Below are 24027 nucleotides of genomic sequence, written 5' to 3'. Positions count from 1 at the left end.
ATAGCGTTTTGTGTGTTTATGAGGTTTGGAAAGACGAGTCTGTCTCCTGAGTAACTGTGTGAACCGAATGTTCCCTGTGAAAATGGGAATAGGTTTCTTCAGAGAGCTTTCATCTCGACATTGTCACTGGATTTGAGACAGACTCAAAGCTTTCAGCTGAAACAGAGGTGAGCTCCTGCTCACAGAGAAAAGAACAAAACTTAATTTGGAAAGTGCTGAAATTAAGGACACAGAAGTCTTTTTACAGCAGAGGCAACATAGCCAGAATTCTGTCTTTAAAATCAGGGTTTCAAACTGAAAACTTATTCAGATGCTGTAGGGATGGGAAGTCACCTTTAGTGGATTTCTGTGTAATAAATATATTTCTTAGCTAAACACTAAATTTTTGCCTTTACTCGTGCAAGAAAAGAATGAAGTCATACAGGGCAAATCCATTCACACCCCCCCCCCCCCCCCCCCCCCCACCCAAAAAAAAGTGCTTGGGTTAAAAGGGACAAGTAAACACATTGATTTGTGACCAGATCACTTTAACCTGGCACCATTCCTGGTAGCAAGTAGGGAAAGAAGACAACTGGGTGAAGGCTGACTGGATACTGAACAGTCTCTTCTTATTCCTCTGGGAAACCCAGGAACAACAGCTGAGAGGCGTCAGGAGCATTTAAAAGGTTTGTGTGCATCACTCTTTAAGATGGAAACGTATGTGCTTTATGAATGAATTACAAGGTCAAATAAGAACAGAAGCAGGTGAAGGAATATGAATCTTTATGAAGAATATGTTCTGCTTCAGGTGGGTATTTTGTTTTTTTGTTTTTTTTTTGCTCTACATTTTATATTCTGCTAACATATTTTTTTTTTTAATCTTTTATACCACAGTTTTCATTCTCTTTTCTCCCCTTCATGCTTCCACCTCTCCTGACCCTGTATCACTCTCTTTTCAATAGGATGATGTGGCGTATGCGCCGGCGCTCCAGGACAATCTGTCTGTCCTTGGCCTTCATCACCACTTTCTTCCACCTCCTCCTGGCTCTTGTTTCTTTTTCCATTTACCACCAGCCTTGTGACATCCCACTGCTACCAAGGGCACACGTCCTGAGAGACCTGGCACACTCCAACTACACCTCTGTGGTGATCAGAGATCCAGCTGGGCCACCAACTGATATACAAAGAGATTCTTCCTATGAAGGTGCCAAGAAGATGGTTAAGAGTAATGCACGACTGCTTTCTGACAAAGGCTTGTTGGTGAAAGAAGGTAAAAATGTCTCAATCGAGTCAGACTTGTTAAAGCTGGAGGCGCTGTTTGGCCATCCACTCTACAACACGCCCAGCCCTCCTATCCCTGAAGAGGACTGGCTGCTGAGGGTGAAACCAAAGGTCAAGGCGAGTGAGACGAGCTCCCAGATGTGGTCAGTATGATACAGTTAATGTGCAAAAGACTGTGTGCAGGTGGACTGTGTGTTTCCTTTGACAACATCACCCCTCAAGATTACAATCAAAGACTACCTCAACTTCCCAAAACTACTTTCCTTAGTTCATGTTCCATTCAGTTCTGCTTTGTCACTGGAATAGCTCATACAGTTAGGTCCATAATCTGTTGGACAAAGACAAAATTTTTGTTGTTTTGGCTCTGTACACCATCACGTGGATGTTAAACATTTAACATGTGATTGAAGTGCAGACTTTCAGCTTTCAGTCAGTGGGTTTTATTACAAAAAATGCATTAACTGTTTGTGAATTACACACATATTTATAGATATATTTATTCCCTTGAGATGCTCTGCCAGGGCTTTACTGCAGCCTCTGCTGCTTTTTGTGTTTCTGTCTCCAGTTTTTGTTTAATAACTGAAAAACATGCTCAATAGGGCTGAGATAAGGTGACTGACTCATTGAAGAAACTTGTATTTGTTTGGCTTGCGAGTTGAGAAACTCTTGGGTTTCTTTTGCAGTATGCTTAGAGTCATTATCCATTTGCACATTCTGATCATTGCAGCATTTGGCTGGATCTGAGCAGAGAGTATAGCCTCTGTCAGCAGTCACATCACCAATAAACAGTACTGGTGCGGTTCTGCTGACAGTCATACACGCCCATGCCATAACATTGCCCCCACCATGTCTGACAGATAATGTGGTTCGGATCATGAGCAGTTTCTCTCAGTTCCTCTCATTTTCCAGACTTTTCTGGTACAGGTTCATCATCTGTCCAAAGAATTTTTCCAGAACTGTGCCGGCTTTTACATGTTTTCTGCCAAAGTCTGATCTGGTTTTCTTGTTCCTGAGTGTAACCAGTGGTTTGCACTCTGTATTTATATTCATAAAAGTGTCTCTTGATTTTAGACTTTGACAATGATATGCCTACCTCCTCAAGAGTGTTCTTGACCTGGATGCTGTGAAGTTGTTTATCTTAACCATGAAAATAACTCTGTTACTATGCACTTTTCTGTGGTCTTTCGGGCCTTTTGGTGATGTTAAACTAGCCAGTGCATTCATTCTTTTTAAGATTACACGAGATTGTTGATTGACCCCTAAAGTCTGATAGATGTATTTAGTTTTATCAGCAAAATTATGCCCCCCCACCCCCGCTTGTGCAGTCTCTTTGGGGCCTCATATTTGTTTCTTATAGTGAAAAGCTATAAAATGCAAATTCAGGACTTTGAATCATTCATCCATCCATCCATTTTCTTCCGCTTATCCTAAGTCTACTTCATTTGTCATGCAATAACAAGGGAACAGGCCTCACCTGGCCATGAAATTGTTTTCACTCAATTGTCTAGTTAATTTTGAGCCTCTGAAAATAGGGGGCCTATGCATAAAACTGGCTGTGATTCCTAAAACGTTAATGCACACGTTTTGGAAAACCAACTGGATTAGAGCTGAACGTCTGCACTTCAATCACATATTGATTGATTTTTAGGCAAATCTAAAAATAAAAAAAAACTGTCTGTTTGTCCTACAAATCATGAACCTAACTATATGTATAACACTGGACTCAAACAGTGTATCCAGTGCTGTACATACTGGCCACAAAGGCCAGTAACCCCACAAACAACCAAATGCTATAAGCTAATCTCAGTATTTCTGGTTTCACAGTGTTTCACAGTAATTCTGGTTAAATTGCTCTTCTCTGTATAGTCCTCTGAAAACATGTACAGTCAAGATTTTCACCAGATGGGTGAGACTGCAGGGAGCAGACACAGTATCTTGTTGCTGCTGACAGTGTTGCTGTATGTATTCACCTACTGGAGCCCATGTTTATGTAGCCTAAGCAAAACTAAGCATATGGGCAACAGTCTTTGCAGGCAGAACAAGAAATGTGAGTGACCTGCTTGGGTTAAAAATGCAAGATGCCATGCTGGCTGAAATATACTGTATGGCTGCAACAATATGCTACAGTTGCTACTGATGAAAGCACTTCCAGCTGGCTCCTATTTTACATTTTGGCCTCGCTTTCAGACATTTGGTGTTGACGTCTCTACACTTCCAGAAGACGAAAGCCAACTTGAGTAAAAGTAATTTATCTGCAACTTGAGTAACGGCTTCACTTCGCCTGTCTTTCCCCTGCTCGGTTCTGCTGCGTGTGTCTGTTTAACAGTGAGGAGACACACATGCTGTGAAACAGCGAGCAGAGGAGAGCAGGAAAACAGGCAGGAATGCTCTCAGGAGCTAAAGCAAAACTAAAATGAAAAAATGATGTAAATAACACAAATTAATGCTCCACTCTTCCATCTCACTTTTATAATGCAGTGTGAGAGGTCACTCTTAGTCTCTTTTTGAATACCAGCATAGATTGCAGCTCTCCAGTCATGAATGTCATGACTGGATGAATGAGAGTCTAATTTTAAAAGGCTAAAGTAAAAAAGTGTTTTGTTGGGGCAGTTCATTCACCAAATGCAGTCCCTATTCAGGGTGAGTGCCAGCCAGAATGGCTACGAGGACGTCCACTGGAACAGCAGCAGCAGCAGCCACCCTCCATGGCTGCGTTTTCACCTGGGCATCTCCCGCTGGCAGCTCTACCCCCATCGTGACCCCAACATGGAGCCCCTGATGCAACAGCTTGCCACGCACCGCATCGTCAGTGCAGGTGTGACACTCAGCGTCTGAGTTGTGTTTTCTCTTGGGTCATCTATATGGTGGCGTGCGATTGTTTTCCTTTGGCATTTATTCAACAGTATTACTCCCTCAACGTATGGTAAAAGCAGAGTCTGATGCTGTTACACCAATCACATGGTGATCATGCACCACAGCTGAGGTACAAACAGAAGCATCTGAGTCAGTTTTAGGTGAGATAAATAAATGAGTGTATTAAAGACTGCAGTCTGCTTATTGCGGTGACTTGATAAGAAGTAGCTCTAACAAAACCGACATTAAAATTACCCACAAACCTGTGCCTGTAATGGGTCGTGGGCTTACATGGAGGGTTAAAGCAGAATAAAGAGCACAGTTGTTGTGAATATGCGACACCTGAGGTTTGCGGGCTTTCAATTTTAGATTCACTATGAAGTTCTTCTGAAATGAAAGCCACAGTGAGGGACCTTGGGTGCTCAGCAGAGGATGGGCAGGAATAAGTGAACTACTGTCCATGTAGCAAACTTAAAAATGTATGTTTCTCTGCTTTCTTTACTTCTTCACTGTGTGCTCTCTGTGAAGTTTGAGGGGACTTTCTGGATGGTCCACACAGAGAAATAACTTGTCAAACAGTGTAACAGTATAGAAGATGAGTGATGTCTGTCATTAAGTACAGTGCCGTGAAGAGGTATTTTTCCCCTTCCTCATATCTTAGATTTTTCACATTTGTGACATTCATTGTTTCAGATCATCAAACAGATTTTAATATTAGACAAAGATAATTGGGGTGAATACAAAATTGTTTTTAAATGTTGATTTCATTTATTAAGGGTCAAAGGTTTCCAAACTGAAGGAGAATATCCAACCATCAGTTTGTGCCCTGAAGCTCAAGAGCACTTCAGTTATGCAACAGGACAATGATCTGGAAACACACCAGCAAGTCCACCTCTGAATGGCTCAAAAAACAAAATGAAGGTTTTGGAGTGATCTACTGTAATCAAAGTCCACTTAAGATGCTTTGGTATGACCTTAAACATGCAGTTCATGCTCAAAGCACAAAAAACTAAGAAGTCAGGAAGAGGGCAAATACTTTTTCACAGCACTGTATGTCTATCAGTGCTATGACTGAGGGTAGGGATAAAATATCATATCAGTATCACAATATGTTGAATTGCTTCCTCTTGTGATACAAGTAGGGTGCCAAATATTAGTATTTTTTATTTAAAAATGCGATAAATGCTATAAATGCTCCTCTTACTAAAATGAACAGAAGGTAACTAAAAAGAAACTCACAGGAGGAAAGTGATGAGTGAATCACGCATACACATAATGAATAAATTTTCCAGTTTTTGCTTTTTTAGATGTATTTGTTCTTCCACAGATACACAGATATAATGTAATGCCACCAATATCATGGACAATATATTGTGATAGTAACATATTGAGAAGTACTCCATAGTCCTGCAAAGACAGTGAAGTGGAGTCTTCCATCACCAAGAAAATGATACCACCAGAGCAGCTTCATTACCTTTGTTGCTCAGTCATTCAACAGCAAAGTTTCCTAACATTCCCCACCCTAAGTGACATTCAGCTCAGGCAGAAAAACCCTGAGTGCTGACGAAGGATGTGCTTCATTGATTGGATTTAATGTTTAATTTGTAGTAGGAACAAAATGTTATTTCAGCTTTAAAAGACAACATAGCCTTGGTTGAACAAGCAGGGCCACAAACACTCTGAGATGGGTTTGTTATCTTTTGTGTTATGTGAATGAATCTTCATGCAACCTTGTCCAAAGCACAAGGTTGCACACTCCATGAGATTCACCAAGAATCGTTTGTTTGAAGCACGGTTACATACATAACTGTGAAAAGCTTTCAGCTTTTGTATGTTTGCAAATTCAGTTCAGTATCACTCAAATTTAGAGTGATCAAACTTCTTTATAAGGTCAGTTCAGAGTAAAATACAACTAAAGCACAGGGCTCTTTGATAAAATGTTGTGGCTTATTCTTTTCTGTATAGTACTTCATCCATCCATCCATTCATCCATCCATCCATCCATCCATCCATCCATCCATCCATCCATCCATCCATCCATCCATCCATCCATCCACTTATCCAGTTCAGGGTTGTGGGGGATGTAGCCTATCCCAGTTGCGAGAGGCAGGCTCCTCCCTGGACAAGATATTTGTGTTTTTCTATAATATTCACAGGGCTGTGAAAGTCCTGTGCAGTCCTGTGAAAAGCTAAGTACACCCCATAATTCATCCATTGAGGTTTGCAAGCATTTGTTTGTACACAGCACTCTTAGGGTCCCACCACAGCATTTCAGTCAGGTTGAGGTCTGAGATTTGACTGGATTATTGCAACACTGTTACTCTTTTCTTTTTCACCCATCCTGTTGGAGATTTGCTCCGTGCTTGGGATCATTGTCCTGTCCCATGACCCAAATTTAACTATTGGGACGATGGCCTCACATTTGACTCTAGGATACTTTGGTATAAAGAGGTCAACTCAGTGACTGTAAGGTGCCCAGGTTCTGGTCCTGTGTTTGATTTTCTCCAAACATGGTGCTGTGCATTATCACTGAACAGCTCTACTTTGGCCTTGTCTGTCCAAAGGACATGTTTCAGAAGTCTTGTGTTTTGTGAACCTTTGCAGTCCTGTGCAATTTGAGAATTGCACAGTCTGATCTTGGGTTGAGTTTCTCCTGGAAAGATTGTGTCATTGTGCTATCAGACACCTGAATGCTTCAGACTAGCCAACTGCCAAAACTTCTGCTTTAATAGAGGTTTTCACACTTTCTGATGATCAGTTAATCCAGTGCATTTGATTACCAGCACCTGGTTGCTACTTACTCTCTTAATTGCTATTGTAGCAGTCAGGGTGTGCTTGGTTCTTTTTACAGGACTGCACAGAGACACAGGTCTCTATAATGTTATATACAACATCATCTGTAGTGAAGTCTGGATAGCACAGACTCATTCCAATAATACACAGTCCCACCAAATACTGGAAATGTGTACCTATGCTATGTGTGAGAACCACAGAGATGGACATTTATTCTCAGGCTGATTGAAATGTGCTTACTGTGTGATGACACATATTTGCTCTGTTATCAGAGTCTTTCTAGAATATAAAGTCTCTGCTGTTGCAGTGTGTGTGTGTGTGTGTGTGTGTGTGTGTGTGTGTGTGTGTGTGTGTGTGTGTGTGTGTGTTTGTGTGTGACTTGTTGCTATGGTGACATTCTCAGTATTGTATTCCAGTGCAGAGATCTGGGGGGACTCAGCTGAAGCTGGTGATGTCATTTCCTAACTATGGACAAGCCATGTTCAAGCCCATGAAGTAAGCTCCTGACGGCCAAACAGACACAGTCATCGTACCACACAGTGTGTATAAAGAGGCTCCTTTAGGCCCTCTTGAAATGAGTCAGATAAATAAATGAGCAAAACATGGATATCAAAGCCTTCAGGCAGCTGTATTGTTGGAGTGATTACTAGAAAGAAAAGTGTTTCAAACTCCCACCGTCTGTGTGTGCTTATTCAAATCAAGTGATTCGATAAATAGACTTTTTTTTAATGCACGTTTATAGTCTTACTGACTTTGCCTCTGCCTGACAGGCAGGAGAGAGATGAAGAAACCAACTACAACCTCTACTACTTCTCTGACTTTGAGCGACACAATGCAGAAATCGCTGCTTTTCATCTGGATAGGTATCAAGTCAGATTTCTTTTATTCAAAAGAGTACAACTAAACACTGCAACAGCAAGCAACACAAATGAAATGCTGGACAAAATAGCCACATAAAAAAATGCAGGTTATGTAACACTGTATTATATTTTCTTTTTTCTTTCCTTCCCGTCCTTTTTGTCCCTGGCCTTTAATTCTGTCCTCATCTCACGCTTTGTTTCACACTCTCTGCAGGATTTTGGGTTACAGGAGAATCCCTCCTGTGGTTGGGAGGCTGGTGGATGTGGTCAAGGAGATCAAAGACATCACTACTGACCGCAAGCTGGCACGAACCTTTTTTACTTCTCCTGGTACCACTCTAATACACTCTTTATTAATTCAGCACTCTTAAAGTGCTCCTATATGTCAGCCTATAATAAATTAATATTTTTTTCTATTTTTCCATCACCCAAAACATCTTTTATGCCATTTTTTTTTGTCATTTTTTTTCTCCCCTTGTTTGGTTGCTTCTCATCTCTTTCTGCGTGCATCTCTGGCTCCCCCTAGTGGGGAATGTGTGCTTCTACGGCCAGTGCTCCTACTACTGCTCAACAGAGCACGCTGTGTGTGGCCGCAGCAGGGACCTGGAGGGCTCCTTGGCCGTCATGCTGCCAGATCTCTCCTTGGCAGGCCGCAGGACCTGGAGGTCCCCGTGGAGGCGTTCATACAGCCGCAGCAAGCTGGCAAAGTTAGTGGACACTGTGGGCTGTAATCATAGAGAAAACAATGTGCTCAGTGAGAAGTGATTCAGTATGAGAAAAATGTAAGCAAAATAAGCATAAATGGTAATGTTTTAGAAAAGCTTACACCCTGCACCATATTAGTACAACATTAGAAAGTTTAGTAACACACACACAGTCCTGGCCAAATGTTTCAGCAGTGGCACAAATTCTGTTTTATACCCTTTGCTGCTTTTTTTTTTCTTTTTTACATGTTTATGATATAGTGAATGACAGTCATAAGCATTTCACAAGTTTCAAAAAACTTTATTTGCAAATAAATTATTTACAGTGTTGATCCTTGTTCTTCATAACTACTACTACTGTAGGTTGGACATCAGCTTCTGGGCCAAATGCTGTTTGATGGTCCACTCCTGCCTGATCAATGCATGAAGTAGATCAGAGTTTGCAGGCTTATGCTATTTGCATGAATTTGATTTATTTGCCAAAAAAAGCTCTTTGAAACTTCTGAGAAGCCCGTGAGTAACTACATGTTTTTAGTTTGTAAAATTCACCAAAAAAAAAAAAAAAATCACGTTTGTGGCACATCTTGGCCACTGTTAGCTCCCAACACACACACAACTGCACACCCTGTATTTTTTTGATTGTTTTTTTAATCAGTGCTTCAGCATATGACTTTTCAGACGTTTTGCACAGCATTGCTCCAGCAGCCTCACCAGCTGCTCACCGTATTGCTCTGACCCTCCGGTCCCAGCGCTCTACTGCATAAATAGGAGAGGTAGAATTAGAAGACGTGCAACAGCTGTGCCAGCCAGCCTCTTCTGGCACTACCCCCTGGACCCTCTGCTTCACCTCTCCCCCTGCAACTGAGCCACAATTGCACCCCGCCACCACAATGTTTATGAAGTGCTGCAGGATTCAGTATCCCAGCTTCTTCCAAACTCCCATCCTGTAGCCTGCTCTTATTATCTTACTGTTCCCTGAAACAGAATAGCTACCCTGTAGGTACACTTACTTTAAATATAAGATCCGCCCAAATATCTGATTGTTGCTTAGTAGGTCTTACATACCCTATAATAACAGATATCCTACAGCCAGAAACTACCTGCAGTTCCCAGATTGTTATCTCTACATTGCTACACTTGACCTCTCTGTTTTGATTCATTACCCTGTACATTGTAGGATGTACTTATCAATCTATTTGAATAACGAGCTGTAGCTCGTATTAATGCTCATAAAGTGTTGGATGTCCTGCTCGTATTAATGCTCATAAAGTGTTGGATGTCCTGCTCACTTTTATTATCGTTTTCAGGTGGGAGACAGAACCTGACTACTGTTCCACAGTGAAAAAGACCCCACCGTATGACAAGGGCACAAGACTGGTGGACTTCATAGACATGGTCATACTGGACTTCTTGATGGGTATGTTTTTCTTGATGAGCATGTAGGTTGGTCACACACACACACACACACACACACACACACACACACACACACACACACACACACACACACACACACACACACACACACACACACACACAGCAGTGCTAGGAGACATTTTTCATAGTAGGGAATGTGATATCTAACAACAGAAAACCCCCCACTAAGTTACTGTTGTGTGCTGGAACCGTGGAGCCATCCTAAAAATAATAAACATTTTAAAATCCACCTGTAATTTCTTTTCCACTTAAAAGTCAAACCCTCTTTTGGAGAGTGGGGTTTAGGCCTTTCCCCTGCCCTCAGCCAACATTTTGAGTATGAAGAGCTGCTGATAACAATCACAGTGACATCAATCATATTAAATATACCTGTGAACAGATACAAGACGCTAAGATGTCCTTTCATCTTAAAAAAACACACCCACGTGAATGTAACGCGCTTTTCCCTGCTGCTGCTGCTGCTGCATTATTACGCCAAAGAGCTGAGAGGTTAAAGGTCAGCACAGTAAATCAGAGCGACGGACAGAGCGGCGGAAGCGACTGTGCGTCACCATGGCAACGAGCTGTGGCCGTGGTTACGGTGAAAGCGTCAGAGGTAAGACACTCCGCTAAGTTATTTCATACTTAGTTTAAAGAGTTGGTGCATTAAAAGTAGTTATCTAGCTATAGAGCGGACCCACCTGCTTTCTGACTGTCATATGTGAGCTTCAGCTGTAAGTGAGTAAACTTCGGGCAGAGCTGCGTCTGTACGGGTTAACTTTTTTATAACTAGTTTAGCATAAGCAGCTAACGACGCGCGGTTTCAGGCCTGGCTGTTTATGGTCATTTAAAGATATTGTGGAAGAAGTGTAGTGTCTTTTATATAAGAATGGCGTTTTAGTCAAAAAGCAATTTCCTGTGTTTCTTTGTATTTTCTGTTTTCTATGTGTAATACCTTTGCTTGCATCTGTAAATAGCCAGCAGTCAACAGAATTTATAAAGAGCTTATATATATATATATATATAGGTATAAATATATATATATAAGAAATTACCTGTTTTGTAAGTATCTTTATGACTCTGCATTATTTTATCTACATTATAATCAATGACTTTTGTATATTATCAGGGTCAAAGGTGCCATTGACATAGAAAATGTGTTTTTCAAGACAGATGTGTCCAAGAAGGCAGCAGAAACTGCAACAAATATAACATCACAGTTCTATGAAGATATTTGGAGTGGCCAAAAAGGACTGGACTGACTATTATGTAGATAAAATGACATATAACCCCTTCATAAATCCTGTTGAGTGAAGTCTAATTACCAGTGTAATCAAAGCTATTACTTTTAGAAAACACATGGGAACATCAGTTATCACTTTTTGGCACAGCACTGAATTTTCAAACATGTAGTGTCATCAAATGAGTTGAGATTGGGATTTTCACTGAAGTAGTGAAATATTTCACTTGTTTTGTAAGCGCTTAATCATGTCCCAGTTATTTTGTACAGTATTTATCAATGAAAAGCTCTGAATGAACATCTGTGTGAATGTGTAACTGCTTTAACTTGACAGCTCTCTTTAGAAAGCAATATTAGGACTTAGCAGCTTATCATTACCTAAAATTGTATTTGCTGCTTAGAGTCAGGAACATTTTGATAGAGAACTTGCAGATTTATTTTGCAGTACATCTCTCTACATTTTTAAAGTTCAGTTGAAATTGCAGGGTATGCATACTGTGCCATGCTACACTATGGTGGTTGTGATTAAATTTACCTACTTGTTTCCCCCCAGAAATTCCAGAATCAGTTCTATTGCATGATTAGCAAGGTTCATATTGTGATACAAAAGCTGCCGACGGTATTCCTGGGAGATCAGCAGCATGTGCGCTGCCTCGTCACAGGAAAAATCCAGTGATAGATTCTCTCAGGACTGTGGTAAAGACATTATTAAGCCTGATTACAAGGGTAAGAAAAAGACCCACTCCTCTGAAGGGACTTTGCCACCTCGGTGCCCAGAGCCATCCTGTGTCTTAGTAGCTTCTGCAGCCAAGCCCCTGTTCAGTCTGTCCTCTATCCTCAAAAGTGTTCCCTCTGGTGGACCTTCATCAGGGGCAGATCGACCTCATCTTATTGCTAAAGTAGGACCTGGGATAGCCATAGGTAACACAAAATGGACACAAGGACCTCGACTAAAGGCCTCAACATTAAGGACTGTAATCCCTGTCAGAACTACTCAGTCGACTTTACAGAGGTACATAATAATACTTACAGAGAATCGATTTTATCTTCTGTGATACTGTTCAATTTTTGTTGGGTTTAAGTGTCATTCCAGATATTTATGTTAAATGTGGTTGTAATTTATAGCATAAATACAAATAAAATTGTGGTCACACTTCCTGTAAAATATAGAAACTCCTAAATGAATTTCTCTGTTGTTTCTGCTCATGTTTTACTGTTTTTTTCCGTGTTAGGGAGAAAGGGAAATCAGTAAATGCCACAGCCTGTAAGGATAAAAAGGTAGCGACTGTGAAAGATGGGAGCAAACCAAGTAAATCTCCTCTCACTGGCACAGAGGTTGTTCAGATCTTTGTTCAGAAAAGTGACCTGGGAGACTTGAAGCTTTATTACCTCAAAAACATAGATGGGGATGCTTTCAGGTAGAAGTGAAAAAAGATTTTTACCACTGTTGAGTTTCAGACTTTGGCAAATCTTGTGAATGCACTGCAATTTGTCCTCTTTGTTGTTAGACCCTATGACCTGCGAGTCGTCCATTCCAGTGAAGCTGGTTCCGAGCACTATATCTTCACTCCTAACACTGTCTGGCATGTGACGCAGACGGGTTGTGGTGGAGTTATCAGTCTGGCAGAGTGGTACAGAGAGTATGTGTTGTGGACAGATTTGCAGAAAATCCCATTTTTAAGGAACTTCAGACTGCAGAAAGCTTTTTACTGGTAATAAATGTTAACTTTGCTTTATTTTTTTGTGTATATTTCCTGTTTTCTTTAAACTTCTCATTTTAATTGAATTGTGTTTCCTTTGTCCCAGGTGGCATAAAATCATACGCAAGAGAATTTTGCAGCAGCGGAGTAAGAATCTGCACGACGGGCTGCTCATAGCTGTACCTCAGTTTAGAAATGCCCTGCATCTACTCAGCGCGTGAGCTAAAGCCAGACAGTCTAAATTTGCATGATACCCAAGCAATTGCTCACACCATGCATTCATGTTCTAGAAACAATATTAAAAATATTTAAAGTAGCTCTGATCTTTAATTTTGAGATAGAGCATGTGAGACTTGTTAGGCTTCAGATTTTAAACAATAAAATCTCTTTGACAGAGTCATTGAAGAACTGAAAGAGATGCACTGGTTGCCTCTGGATGTATGTAAAAGCTACACGCTGATGGAATTCAAGAATGCACTGATAACCAAGAATCAAGACTGTCTGCAGATGTTGGAGAAGTTATCACAGTGTCGCACTCTGATCCTTAATATGGTCGTATTATGATCATTTAATGTGAGAACGAAGTCTGAAATTTTTCTGAAAAGTTCCCTAATGACAGTTTTATATCCTCAGGCGAAAGAAGACAGCTATAAGAAGCACCAGGAGCTGCAGCTGCAGTTAAAAGTTGCCAAAGAGGCAGATAGCTGCTGCAGACCCATACATTTGCTTCTGGCTCATCAGCTCAAGCTGCAGAATGAGTTGGCTCAGTCTGAAAGCATCTTGAAGAAACTGGGAAATTTTGCAGCACTCGTCCATCAGATGATTATCCAGAGCCTCGTCACAGTCATCCGAGGAGATGCCATTTCATTTCTCGATGTCTTAAAGGTTTTAAGAGAGCTCCTGTAAACTCTGTTTATGTAGCAGAGATTTCTGGAAGTCTAGAAGGCTTTTTTTTTCTTTTTCTCTTTGATGCAGGATTTTTACTGTTGTTAAAAAAAAAAAAACAGAAGAATTATAGATTTAGTTACTGTGATGCACCACTGCTACATACGGTAAAAGATGATGTATTAGATAAAGCAAACTGACAGTTAAGTTTTATTTGATTCATTTTTTGTGTATTTTGTTTTGCTAGAGGAGGGAGCAGCGTTCTCTCTTCCACACCGAGCTGTGTTTCAGTGCCGACAATCAGCTGACTGTTGAGCCGCCAATACATCTGTTCAAAGAAGCAGTGAGCCAAGCACTTCTCACTGTTGGCAGCTCTTTTATTCAGGTAATTTACACGTTTCAGCAGCTGCAAACACAGCTGCACTTACATTTATGTTTTTCATTTGGTGTCATCTGATATTTTCTCCAACACAAACACCATGTAGGGTGAAAGAGTTCTGTGAATGGGCCTGTTTTAAATTTGGTGAATCTCCCATTAAGACTATCTTCTTGCATTTGCCTAATATCCAACAATTATGCATAGTAAAATCATGTCAGTATTTTCTTTATGTTTAGTCAAGCAGCTGTCGGGAGTTTGTCTCACGTCACTTTTCATCTCTTGTAGAAGTGTGAAGATTGTGGATTTTTCCAAGAGGTCAGCAGTGATGTGTTAATCTCTGCTCAGGATTTAACCTTTGACTTCAGCGATATTAAACCTTATGTAAATACAGGTATGACCTTCTGTATTGGGATGTTAATATTTCATTGTTGTGATTTCCCTTTATATGATCACCTTCTGATACAAATCCTCGGTATTGATGTGAAAATGTGCCTGGGCCTGGTCTAAACGTGTCACATATTTCTTTTTTCCATTCCCAGTGGAGAAAAACATTGATGGGACCATTAGTCAAGTGGTCAGAGGCATGTCAGCTCACTGGCGGATTCTCCCTAAAGACGCTTTTCGAATGCTGCAAGTCAACATGGCGCGTGGCTGCTACTCTCCTCTCTCCAAAACACAGCTGGAGTGGCACATCGGGATCAATGACATCACAAAAGAAGTTGAGAAAGAGCAGGCTAAGATCATGCAGGCAAGATGGTCACTTTCAAATCCACTAATAGTGTCATGGTCCCCGGGTGTTATTTGGATAATCTGTTTGGTTCTTATTGTTCCTTTTTAATATTCAATAATAATCAATAATCACACTGAAATCAAATTTACGCAGATTTTTTTGTTTTGTAAATTTCATTGTTCTCTGGACAGGATGTTGAACTAGAGATCCAACAGTTGTATGAGAGCTATGCATGGATGGTGGACATGCATTCCTTTATTTGTCAGTGGAGTCGAGCCTCTTTGGAATCCATGAGGGGTCAGCCTGCTTCAGTGTACGAGGAGAACATTAAGAACGTGCGCAGCTGGGCTGAAAGACTCAGCGCAGTTGACTCATCAGTTTCTTCCTCCAACTGGCTGTTCGTCATCCAGTGCACCCACACAAAGGACGGTCTAGGTATGTCTTCACTGAAGGGAACTTGTATCTCCAGTGTAACTTGAACCTTACTATGGTTGATTCAGCATAGCCTCGAGAAGGAAGAACTAATTGTTCTTTGATCTTGTGAAAATCATAAATTGTTTTAATGTTCTGTCCCTTGGTTGATAAATGCATTACTTGCATTCTGTTTTTCATGATAGATGACCTCCTCCTGTTTGTCTTTGTTTCTCCAGGGCAACAGCTGAGGCTCATTGAAGAGGAAGTGCAAGAGCAGCTAGCTGAGCAGATAAAGATGGAGTCAGAGGGGCTCATGTCATATTTGGAGAGAGCTACGGCTGAACTCAAGATAGAACCACAAGACTTACATGACTTCTCAAAATATGCTTTTGGGGTACAGAAATTTTTTTAATTCTCTTTTTTTTTTTTTTGCAAAAAAGTGTAAAATATGATAAAATATACAGGTGAGAAATGGAAAGTCCTCACTAAAGACTTTGCCCTAGTTTCCTGTGTATTGTCTTAAGAAGGACGGTTGTTGGAACATTCACATCCTCTCGAGGCACCTCATGTGGTCACACGTTCACTTCAGCTAAATTATTTACATCAAAGACGGCCTGTCAGAATAAATGTGTTCTGAATTTAGATCCCATTATCTAGGTCTACACTGCTGTTGTTCGAAGACACAGTAGTGAAGAATCCTAGTGTGTGTGTGTGTGTGTGTGTGTGTACCTATCTATATAGATAGATAGATACACACTTTCACTGGAGTGCTTTCTAATTACCATTATGCACACACACAAAACAACATTTGAAGGTACTTCCTTCTGAGAAGTATTTTATACATTTTAGTTTAGTAGACATTCACAATGAATTTACCCTATTTTTCGGACTATAAGGTGCACTTAAAAACCTCTCCTAATGGTGTGCTGGCTGGGCTGCATGGTTAATTTTGACAGCAAATTTTGATTTAGTTTTAGTCATAATTTAGTCATTTGAATAGTTTTAGTTTTAGTCGACGAATTATCCTAAGAATGTAGTCGACTAAATCTACAGTCGATTTAATCGACTAAAATATAAAGGGTGTAAAATGTAAATGCTTTTTCTTCATTTCCCCTGAATTAGTCATTATACACACTTACACAAAATGAATAATGTCTCCAAAGTTATGGAATATTATTAATAATATTAACATTAGCGTCTCACCTGCTTCCCACACACCTGATCATTAACACCACCTTACTGAGATAATATGAGCGTTTTAGAGCAGGACACGCTCTGACAGGTACAGGGCAGCGTTCAGGACTAAGATTAGGAAAGGCTAATCCACCGCGGTGTGGAGATTTTCTCTAAACACAAACGCTAAACTGGGAAAAACACTTTACCCTGCATGACATTAAAATGCTTTCCTTTGCATGGAGATCTGGGTGACTGGTTTGCAGATGTTTAAGATTTGTCGTGTTTTTACCCGAGATAGTCGCCCCACATGGTTTACACATCGATTTGTTTGTCACAACGTCAAAGGACAAATGTGTCCATACATCGGCTCTTCTCTTTCTCCCTGCTGACATTGTTTACATAACTTAGTTCTATCGGAAGTAACGACCAATCACAGGCTAGTTTGTCCTTCCAGGGTTTAGAGCAAATTTGTGCAACTGTGCATTTGATTGGATGTTTTCCTGACTTGTCCCGCCGTGTCACAAAATTAAGTCAGTTCTGATTGGATGTCCTCCCCGATAAGTATTTTCGTCTCGTTTTCATTCGTTGACAAAAGTATTGTAATGATCCATGATGGACGTTATTGCTAAATGTGTGTCACAGTTATTGTTCTCTTTAAGTTAGGTTGTTTTGGGGTTGAACCGGAAGGAGATGTGGGGGGTCGCTCTTGGGAGGGAGGTCTCTTTTTTTCTTGTGTGAGTTAGAGTTGGCTGTATCCGGCGAGAGCTGTTCTGTGTGTGTCCGGCCTGATTAAATGGTGTTAGTAACGAAACCTCTGCCTGGTGCTTGGGTGACATAACGGAACGTTACACTGGTGTCAGAAGCTTAAACTACGAACTACCACGCCTGGATCTATTACCAGCGGCTCTGCTCACGGCTCAGGGACACAACTCCCGATTATGCGGAGGAACACTGTTAAGAAGGAGGAGCAGGAGATGGATATCCGACCCGCTCGCAGCGTGAGGGAAGCGGCGCTCCAGCTGGCTGCTGAGGCTGGGTTCTCCCCAGGTTTGTCTCGGCTGGAGGGCCGTTCGCGCCATGATCGCCATTTCGGCGGGACGGAGCGGAGGTCATGTGATGTAAACAATGATGGCAGCGCCCATGCACAGCCGGCTACGGTAAACATAAAGACACCCAAGTTCAGCGGTAAGACGCCGTGGGAAGTGTTTATTGCTCAGTTTGAACTATTAGCTGCTGCAGCTGGCTGGTCTGTCGAACATAAAGCATTGCAATTAGCTCTGTGCCTGTGTGAGGATGCAGCAGCATGCCTGCTGCTGCTGAGTGAAAGAGAAAGGGGAGACTATACTGCTCTAGTTGGGGCACTCCAGAGACGGTTTGGGCAGTATAACCAGCCTGTGCTACTGAGGTCAGAGTTTCACAACAGACGGAGACTGCCTGGAGAACCGCTGCGTATCCTGGCCCATGACATTGAGTGCCTCTGCAGGCGGGCCTATGACAACATGCCCCTTGCAGTGCAGACAGAGCTCGCCCGTGATCAGTTCCTACAGGCCCTCAGTCCCAAAGAGCTCCGTATTCAGACACAGCTTGCTCGTCCAACCACACTCAGTGCAGCTCTGGAGTTGGCGTTGGAGAGGGAGATGCTGACAGGACCTCCTGGAGGGGCTGAGGATTCACCAGTGGTCAGAGCAACATCTGCACCTGCTGAGCGGACGGAGAGGCAGGGGGGACCACACAGCATGACCCAGGCGGCTGCTCTTCAGTCACCTTCTCCCCGTGCTGGCACACGCCGCCGACCACAAAGCTGCTGGGGATGTGGACAAGCTGGACATCTCATCAGGCAGTGCCCCAGGTTTGCAGCGGCGCAGGGAAACGGTCAGGGGCCCGTGTAGGTGGGAGTACACGGGCCGTCGTGACCAACACCGCCACACCACCCACATTGTCACCTGGCATGGTCATTACTGTAGGCTGGACCCAAGTTGGTGACTTTTGCCACATTCCGGTGGTGGTTGATGGGGTATCCTGCACAGCACTCCTCGACACAGGGTCCAACACAACACTGGTCCGACCTGACATCATTCCAGCTGGGACTGCCATGCAAACAACCAATGTGCAGCTTAAGACAGTGACTGGTGACCTGGCCCCCATAAAAGGGAGGGGGATGTTTCAGTTTAAGGTTGGAGACCTAACCATGCCTTTTGCTGCCTGGGTGGCTGACGTCCAGGATGCCTGCATCCTGGGGCTGGACTTTTTACGAGCCATTGATGGTGTGCTGGACCTCGGGGAAGGCTGTCTGTTACTCCCGGGAGGAGAGAGGGTGCAGCTTAAACCCCCACCTTTAAACCCATCCCCTGCTGTAATAGCGGCTTGCACCTCGGAGTCCCCTGTATTACCACTAGTTGAACAGCGAACTGATGAAGAGGAGAGGCTGTCAGCAGTGAGAAACGTCTGGTCCAGGAACTGTGAGGGCCTGACTCAGCAGCAGCAAGGAAGTCTATGGCAGGTGCTCTTGGACTTTAAAGATATTTTTGCCCTCACAGAGTGTGATGTAGGCCTGACACACTTGGTGGAACACGTTATTGACACTGGGGATGCTCGTCCTGTTAAAATGCGTCCTCGTCGCCTTCCTCTGGCTCATCAGGAGGCGGCTGACCAAGAACTGCGTGAGATGCTAAAGATGGGCATCATAGAGCCATCTGAAAGTCCCTGGGCATCTGCGGTGGTGATGGTGCCCAAGAAGAACAGTCCACGAATGCGCTTCTGCGTGGACTACAGGCCACTTAATAAAGTTACTAAAAAGGACTCTTATCCCCTTCCCAGAATCGATGAGTCTCTCGACCTGGTGGCAGGGTCTTCCTGGTTCTCCACCCTGGACCTGCGAAGTGGTTACTGGCAGGTGCCTCTGTCCCCAGATTCTAGACCAAAGACGGCCTTTTGCACGAACAGGGGACTGTGGCAGTTCAGAGTCCTGAGCTTTGGCCTGTGCAACGCCCCAGCCACCTTTGAGAGACTTATGGACGGTGTGCTGGCTGGTGTCCCAAGACAGCAGTGTCTGGTCTACCTGGACGACCTCCTGGTGCATGGGACCTCTTTTGAAACCACCATGGATACCCTGAGACAGGTAATGGAGAGAGTAAGGGCCGCAGGCCTTAAGCTGCACCCGGACAAGTGTCACTTCATGAGGAGGGAGGTGGAGTTCCTTGGTCACAAGTTGGGTCGGGAGGGCATCAGCACTTTGGAGGAAAAAGTGCAGACCATTAGGGACTGGCCCACTCCCGCAGACCAGGTGCAACTAAAAAGCTTCCTGGGACTGGCGTCATATTACAGGAGGTTTGTAAAAGGCTTCTCCTCCATAGCTGCACCACTCTTTCGCCTGCTGCAGAAGGATCACGACTTCAGCTGGACCCAAGACTGTCAGCAGGCATTCGACACCCTGCGCAGATCCCTGACGGAGTCTCCGATCCTTGCCCCACCTGACCCCGCACTACCATTTGTCCTGGACACAGATGCAAGTAGTGTGGGACTGGGAGCCGTGCTGTCGCAGGTCGGACCTGAAGGTGAGAAGGTGGTGGCATACTTCAGCCGGGTCCTGAATAAGAGTGAGCGACGCTATTGTGTCACACGGCGAGAGCTCCTGGCTGTGGTGATGGCAGTGAGACACTTTAAGTACTACCTATGTGGCACGCCTTTTATCATCAGGACTGATCATGCCGCCCTCCAGTGGCTTATGTCTTTCAGAGAACCAGAGGGGCAGGTGGCTCGTTGGCTGGAGGAGCTCCAGGCCTTTAATTTCACTGTGGAGCACAGAGCAGGGGCACACCACTCCAATGCGGATGCACTATCCCGCCGCCCATGTGCCGCGACAGGCTGCCGCTATTGTGGGAAGCGGGAGGAGAAGGAGAGGGAACTCACAGCAACAGATAATCCTGCACAGCTCTCCTGCAGGGCACTCCTAGTGGTGGACATGGCAGAATGGAGGGCCCAGCAGGAGCAAGACACCGACCTGCTACCAGTACTACGATGGCTTGAGAACGAGCAGCGACCTAACTGGGATGAGGTTACCGGGCTCTCTATCGCCACCAAAGGGCTGTGGGCCAAGTTCAATGCTCTAAGGTTGGACAAGGGAGTGCTGCAGCGCGGCTGGAAAGATCCTGCTACAGGCGAGGAAAGGTGGCAAGTTGTGGTACCCAAGTCGCTAAGGCCAGCGGTGCTGGAAGCCTGCCATGGGAGTAGAGGCGCTGGCCACTTTGGCGTGTCAAAGACCCTTCGCCGCCTGCGCCAGGGTTACTATTGGGGCCAGCAGCGTAGAGATGTGGAGGGCTTCTGCCGAAGCTGTGACTCCTGTGCCGCCCACAAAGGTCCGCTGGACCAGTCCCGTGCTCAACTTCAACAGCAACCGGCAGGTGCACCGATGGAGCGAGTGGCTGTGGACATCATGGGGCCATTTCCCCGGACTGATAGGGGAAACCGCTATGTGGTTGCTGCTATGGACTATTTTACCAAATGGCCGGAAGCATACGCCATCCCGGACCAGGAGGCGGAGACAGTGGCTGACACATTAGTGGAGGGAATGCTCAGCAGATTTGGAACGGCAGGGGTTCTTCACAGTGACCAAGGCCGTAACTTTGAGTCCAGGGTGTTTGCTGCCATGTGCGAACGCCTTGGAATTCAGAAGACCCGCACCACGCCACTCCACCCCCAGAGTGATGGCCTGGTGGAAAGGTTTAATAGGACACTGGCCCAGCAGTTAGCCATCATCACGTCAGAACACCAGCGTGACTGGGACACTCACCTCCCACTCATCCTAATGGCCTACAGGTCGGCCGTCCAGGACTCCACCCAGTGCACACCCGCCCTGCTCATGTTAGGGAGAGAACTAAGGACCCCTGCTGAACTGGCTTTTGGGAAACCTCCTGATGCTCCGGATGCGCCACCGGGTCAAAGCTATGCCAGGAAGCTGCAGGACCGACTGGAGTCGGCGCATTCCTATGCTCGGGACCAGCTGGCAAAGGCGGGACTGCGGCAAAAGAGAAACTACGACCTGACTACTAAAGGGAGGCACTTCCGTGCTGGAGAGCTGGTGTGGGTCTACAGCCCGAAGAGAAAAAAAGGACGGTGTCCTAAACTGGACAGCAACTGGGTTGGACCCTGCAGTGTCCTGGAACGAGTTGGGGAAGTGGTTTATAGAGTACAGTTACCACCTAGAGGCAGGAAAGTGGTCCTGCACAGAGACAGGATGGCCCCTTATAAGGGTCGTTCTCCTTCCCCTTTCTCTGAGGGATGCGTGCAAATCCCCCACACTCCAGCTCAGCTGGACTCCCAGCTGGACATGGCTCCCTCCCCATCCCCTTGTTCTCCCCCTCAGTTTCCTGTAGTTCATGCCACCCCTCGGAAGCCAAAGAGGCGACATCAACTGCCTCCCCGCCTCAGAGACTGTGTTTTTCCCTCGAGGACGAGGAACTTTTTGTTGGGGGAGCAGTGTAATGATCCATGATGGACGTTATTGCTAAATGTGTGTCACAGTTATTGTTCTCTTTAAGTTAGGTTGTTTTGGGGTTGAACCGGAAGGAGATGTGGGGGGTCGCTCTTGGGAGGGAGGTCTCTTTTTTTCTTGTGTGAGTTAGAGTTGGCTGTATCCGGCGAGAGCTGTTCTGTGTGTGTCCGGCCTGATTAAATGGTGTTAGTAACGAAACCTCTGCCTGGTGCTTGGGTGACATAACGGAACGTTACAGTATCAATTAATTTTGTTATCGTTTTTATCATTTTAGGTAGTTTTTATTTAGTTATCGTCTCGTTTTCGTCATGAAAAAAGGGTCGTTGACGAAAACTAACCTTTATTTAAAAAAAAAAAACTCACTCAGCTGTCATTTTACCGATGAGAAAGAGAAGCAGAAATAACTGCAGTTGATAAGGTACGTTACAATCATCTTTAATAGTGAACAGTCATTGGTTATGCCATTGCTGTTTATTTAGGAGCATTTGGACCCAGAAATGACGTCAGACTTAAAGACTAGATTAACACTGCTGCGCTGTTGTGTTTGTAGCCCCTCCTAATGAAAAAAGAGCCAGCTCCTGTCATTCACTTCAAAGAGTCAGCTCTTAGAGCCGAAACGTTCGCAGCCGACCATCACTGTGCTTAATTGGGTAAAAAAAAAAATAAAAAAATTCTGATCACCGCCCGGTTCGGCCTGGAAACGACCGGCCGTTCAGGAAAACTCCCGATGGCCACCACGCCTCTGGTGCTTACTGACCTTGAACCAATTTTATGTGGTACACTGCGCTCAAAGATCTGTAAAACTGTTTTAGTGCGACTTTGATAAGGGACGCTTCACAAATACCGACATTTTCCAGAGCATACAAAGCGTACTACAGGGGGGACACCCAGCATACGCTTTTCAAATAGTTGAGCGCTGCCGTCTGATCGACAATGGTTGAGGGATCCACACCACTGCACCATTGCATGGTCTGCAGTGATATGGCCTCAGGTCTGGCGGATCAGTTCAAAGGCATCATTGAATTCTCTAAAATAGTCCATCATAGATTCACAAAATGGCTCTACTGACGACATTAGACAGGAACAAGCTGTGAGTGCAGCGCAGCAGGTGTGGAAAGCAGCCAAAGCCGCCGGAGCCGCGGCCACAGTATTCATAGAGGGGCCAAGTATTTGTGGTAGATGTGGTGATATACGGACCAATAAAAATTAAAGCCATTACATTAAAGTTATGGTAAAACTTATCACCATGAAGTGTAAGAATTCAGTGAACTTATGTGCCATTTCACTAAATAACAATATCAGACATTTCATACATTACAGCATTAACTGTTGTTGCTCTCCCTAAATGATTTCTGACCTGATGAAAAGGGACTGGAGGTGCTCTGCTCTTGACCAGCCTCTGGTCTATTGTGTTCTGCTGCTCTCTCCCTCCTCTCACCCTGCTCATTTTCAGCTGGCAGACTCACTCTTTTGCTCAAAAACTGCTGAATTCCCACCTGAGACTGACCCTTTCTTTTCATATTCTTCTCTATCACTGCCAGACATTATAGTTAATGTTAACACACAAATGCAAATTACAAAGAAGTACATGAATTTGGGTTACATGAATTAGTGAAATGCTAACATCCATGTCCAAACACAAGAATGGCCTCAGTTAACATTACTCTTAACTAACTTTGCTTCTTAAATTAATTTTTGTCAGACTTACACTATGTGACAGCTGTGAGTAAAAAGGGATTTATGACTTATCATTACCAGCAAACTCCTCAAAATGTAGACTGGCATCGATTGTCAGTTAACCCCTTAACTGGCAGCAAAAAAATCACCTGATAAAAACTACATAACACCCTCTGGTTATTATTGGCTCTGAACAACCCATTTCATAGCCTATTAACTGGCTGCGTCTGGTCCGCCGGCCGAATGAAGTGCATTTATATGGCAGGCTAGACCCGCCCATTTTAACTGACACCTCATTCGGCCAATCATGTTAAGAAATGGGTTTCCCAGAGCCAATAATACTCAGAGGGCGTCACGTAGCTTTGTCAGGTGATTTGGTGCAGCCAGTTACATGATTGGCCGAATGACGTGTCAATAAAAATGGGAGGGTCTAGCCTGCCATATAAAAG

The 24027-nt window shown here is 43.9% G+C and overlaps 2 protein-coding genes across 8 annotated transcripts in view; both read left to right on the top strand.

The window, feature by feature from the left end:
- Nucleotides 1–557: 557 nt before the first annotated feature.
- The window catches only part of LOC115786763 (extracellular serine/threonine protein kinase FAM20C-like), a 43993-nt gene continuing 20523 nt past the window's right edge, over nucleotides 558–24027 (top strand). Inside the window, exons 1-8 of the mRNA XM_030739190.1 lie at nucleotides 558–665; nucleotides 942–1403; nucleotides 3900–4075; nucleotides 7323–7401; nucleotides 7677–7769; nucleotides 7981–8096; nucleotides 8293–8473; nucleotides 9778–9887. Of these exons, the coding sequence (XP_030595050.1) occupies nucleotides 943–1403; nucleotides 3900–4075; nucleotides 7323–7401; nucleotides 7677–7769; nucleotides 7981–8096; nucleotides 8293–8473; nucleotides 9778–9887 (1216 nt within the window). The 5' untranslated portion in view covers nucleotides 558–665; nucleotide 942. The remainder of the gene's footprint in view (nucleotides 666–941; nucleotides 1404–3899; nucleotides 4076–7322; nucleotides 7402–7676; nucleotides 7770–7980; nucleotides 8097–8292; nucleotides 8474–9777; nucleotides 9888–24027) is intronic.
- The window catches only part of dnhd1 (dynein heavy chain domain 1), a 32805-nt gene continuing 19204 nt past the window's right edge, over nucleotides 10427–24027 (top strand). For 4 of the 7 annotated variants that reach the window (XR_004020397.1, XR_004020393.1, XM_030737917.1 and 1 more), the window contains exons 1-12: nucleotides 10427–10502; nucleotides 11680–12138; nucleotides 12359–12544; nucleotides 12635–12838; nucleotides 12933–13043; nucleotides 13222–13378; nucleotides 13460–13711; nucleotides 13959–14096; nucleotides 14376–14481; nucleotides 14630–14838; nucleotides 15012–15255; nucleotides 15471–15628. Coding sequence is in view for 5 of the 7 variants with exons in the window: in XM_030737917.1 (XP_030593777.1) it covers nucleotides 11768–12138; nucleotides 12359–12544; nucleotides 12635–12838; nucleotides 12933–13043; nucleotides 13222–13378; nucleotides 13460–13711; nucleotides 13959–14096; nucleotides 14376–14481; nucleotides 14630–14838; nucleotides 15012–15255; nucleotides 15471–15628 (2136 nt within the window). In the remaining 2 variants the exon portion in view is untranslated. The other 3 variants (XM_030737836.1, XM_030737760.1, XM_030737998.1) reach the window with 3 other exon arrangements.

Source organism: Archocentrus centrarchus, chromosome 1 (genome assembly GCF_007364275.1).
Source record: "Archocentrus centrarchus isolate MPI-CPG fArcCen1 chromosome 1, fArcCen1, whole genome shotgun sequence".
In the NCBI taxonomy this organism is placed as follows: domain Eukaryota; kingdom Metazoa; phylum Chordata; class Actinopteri; order Cichliformes; family Cichlidae; genus Archocentrus; species Archocentrus centrarchus.
Note: the sequence above shows the minus strand (reverse complement) of the source record. Positions and strands in the feature narration are given on the sequence as shown.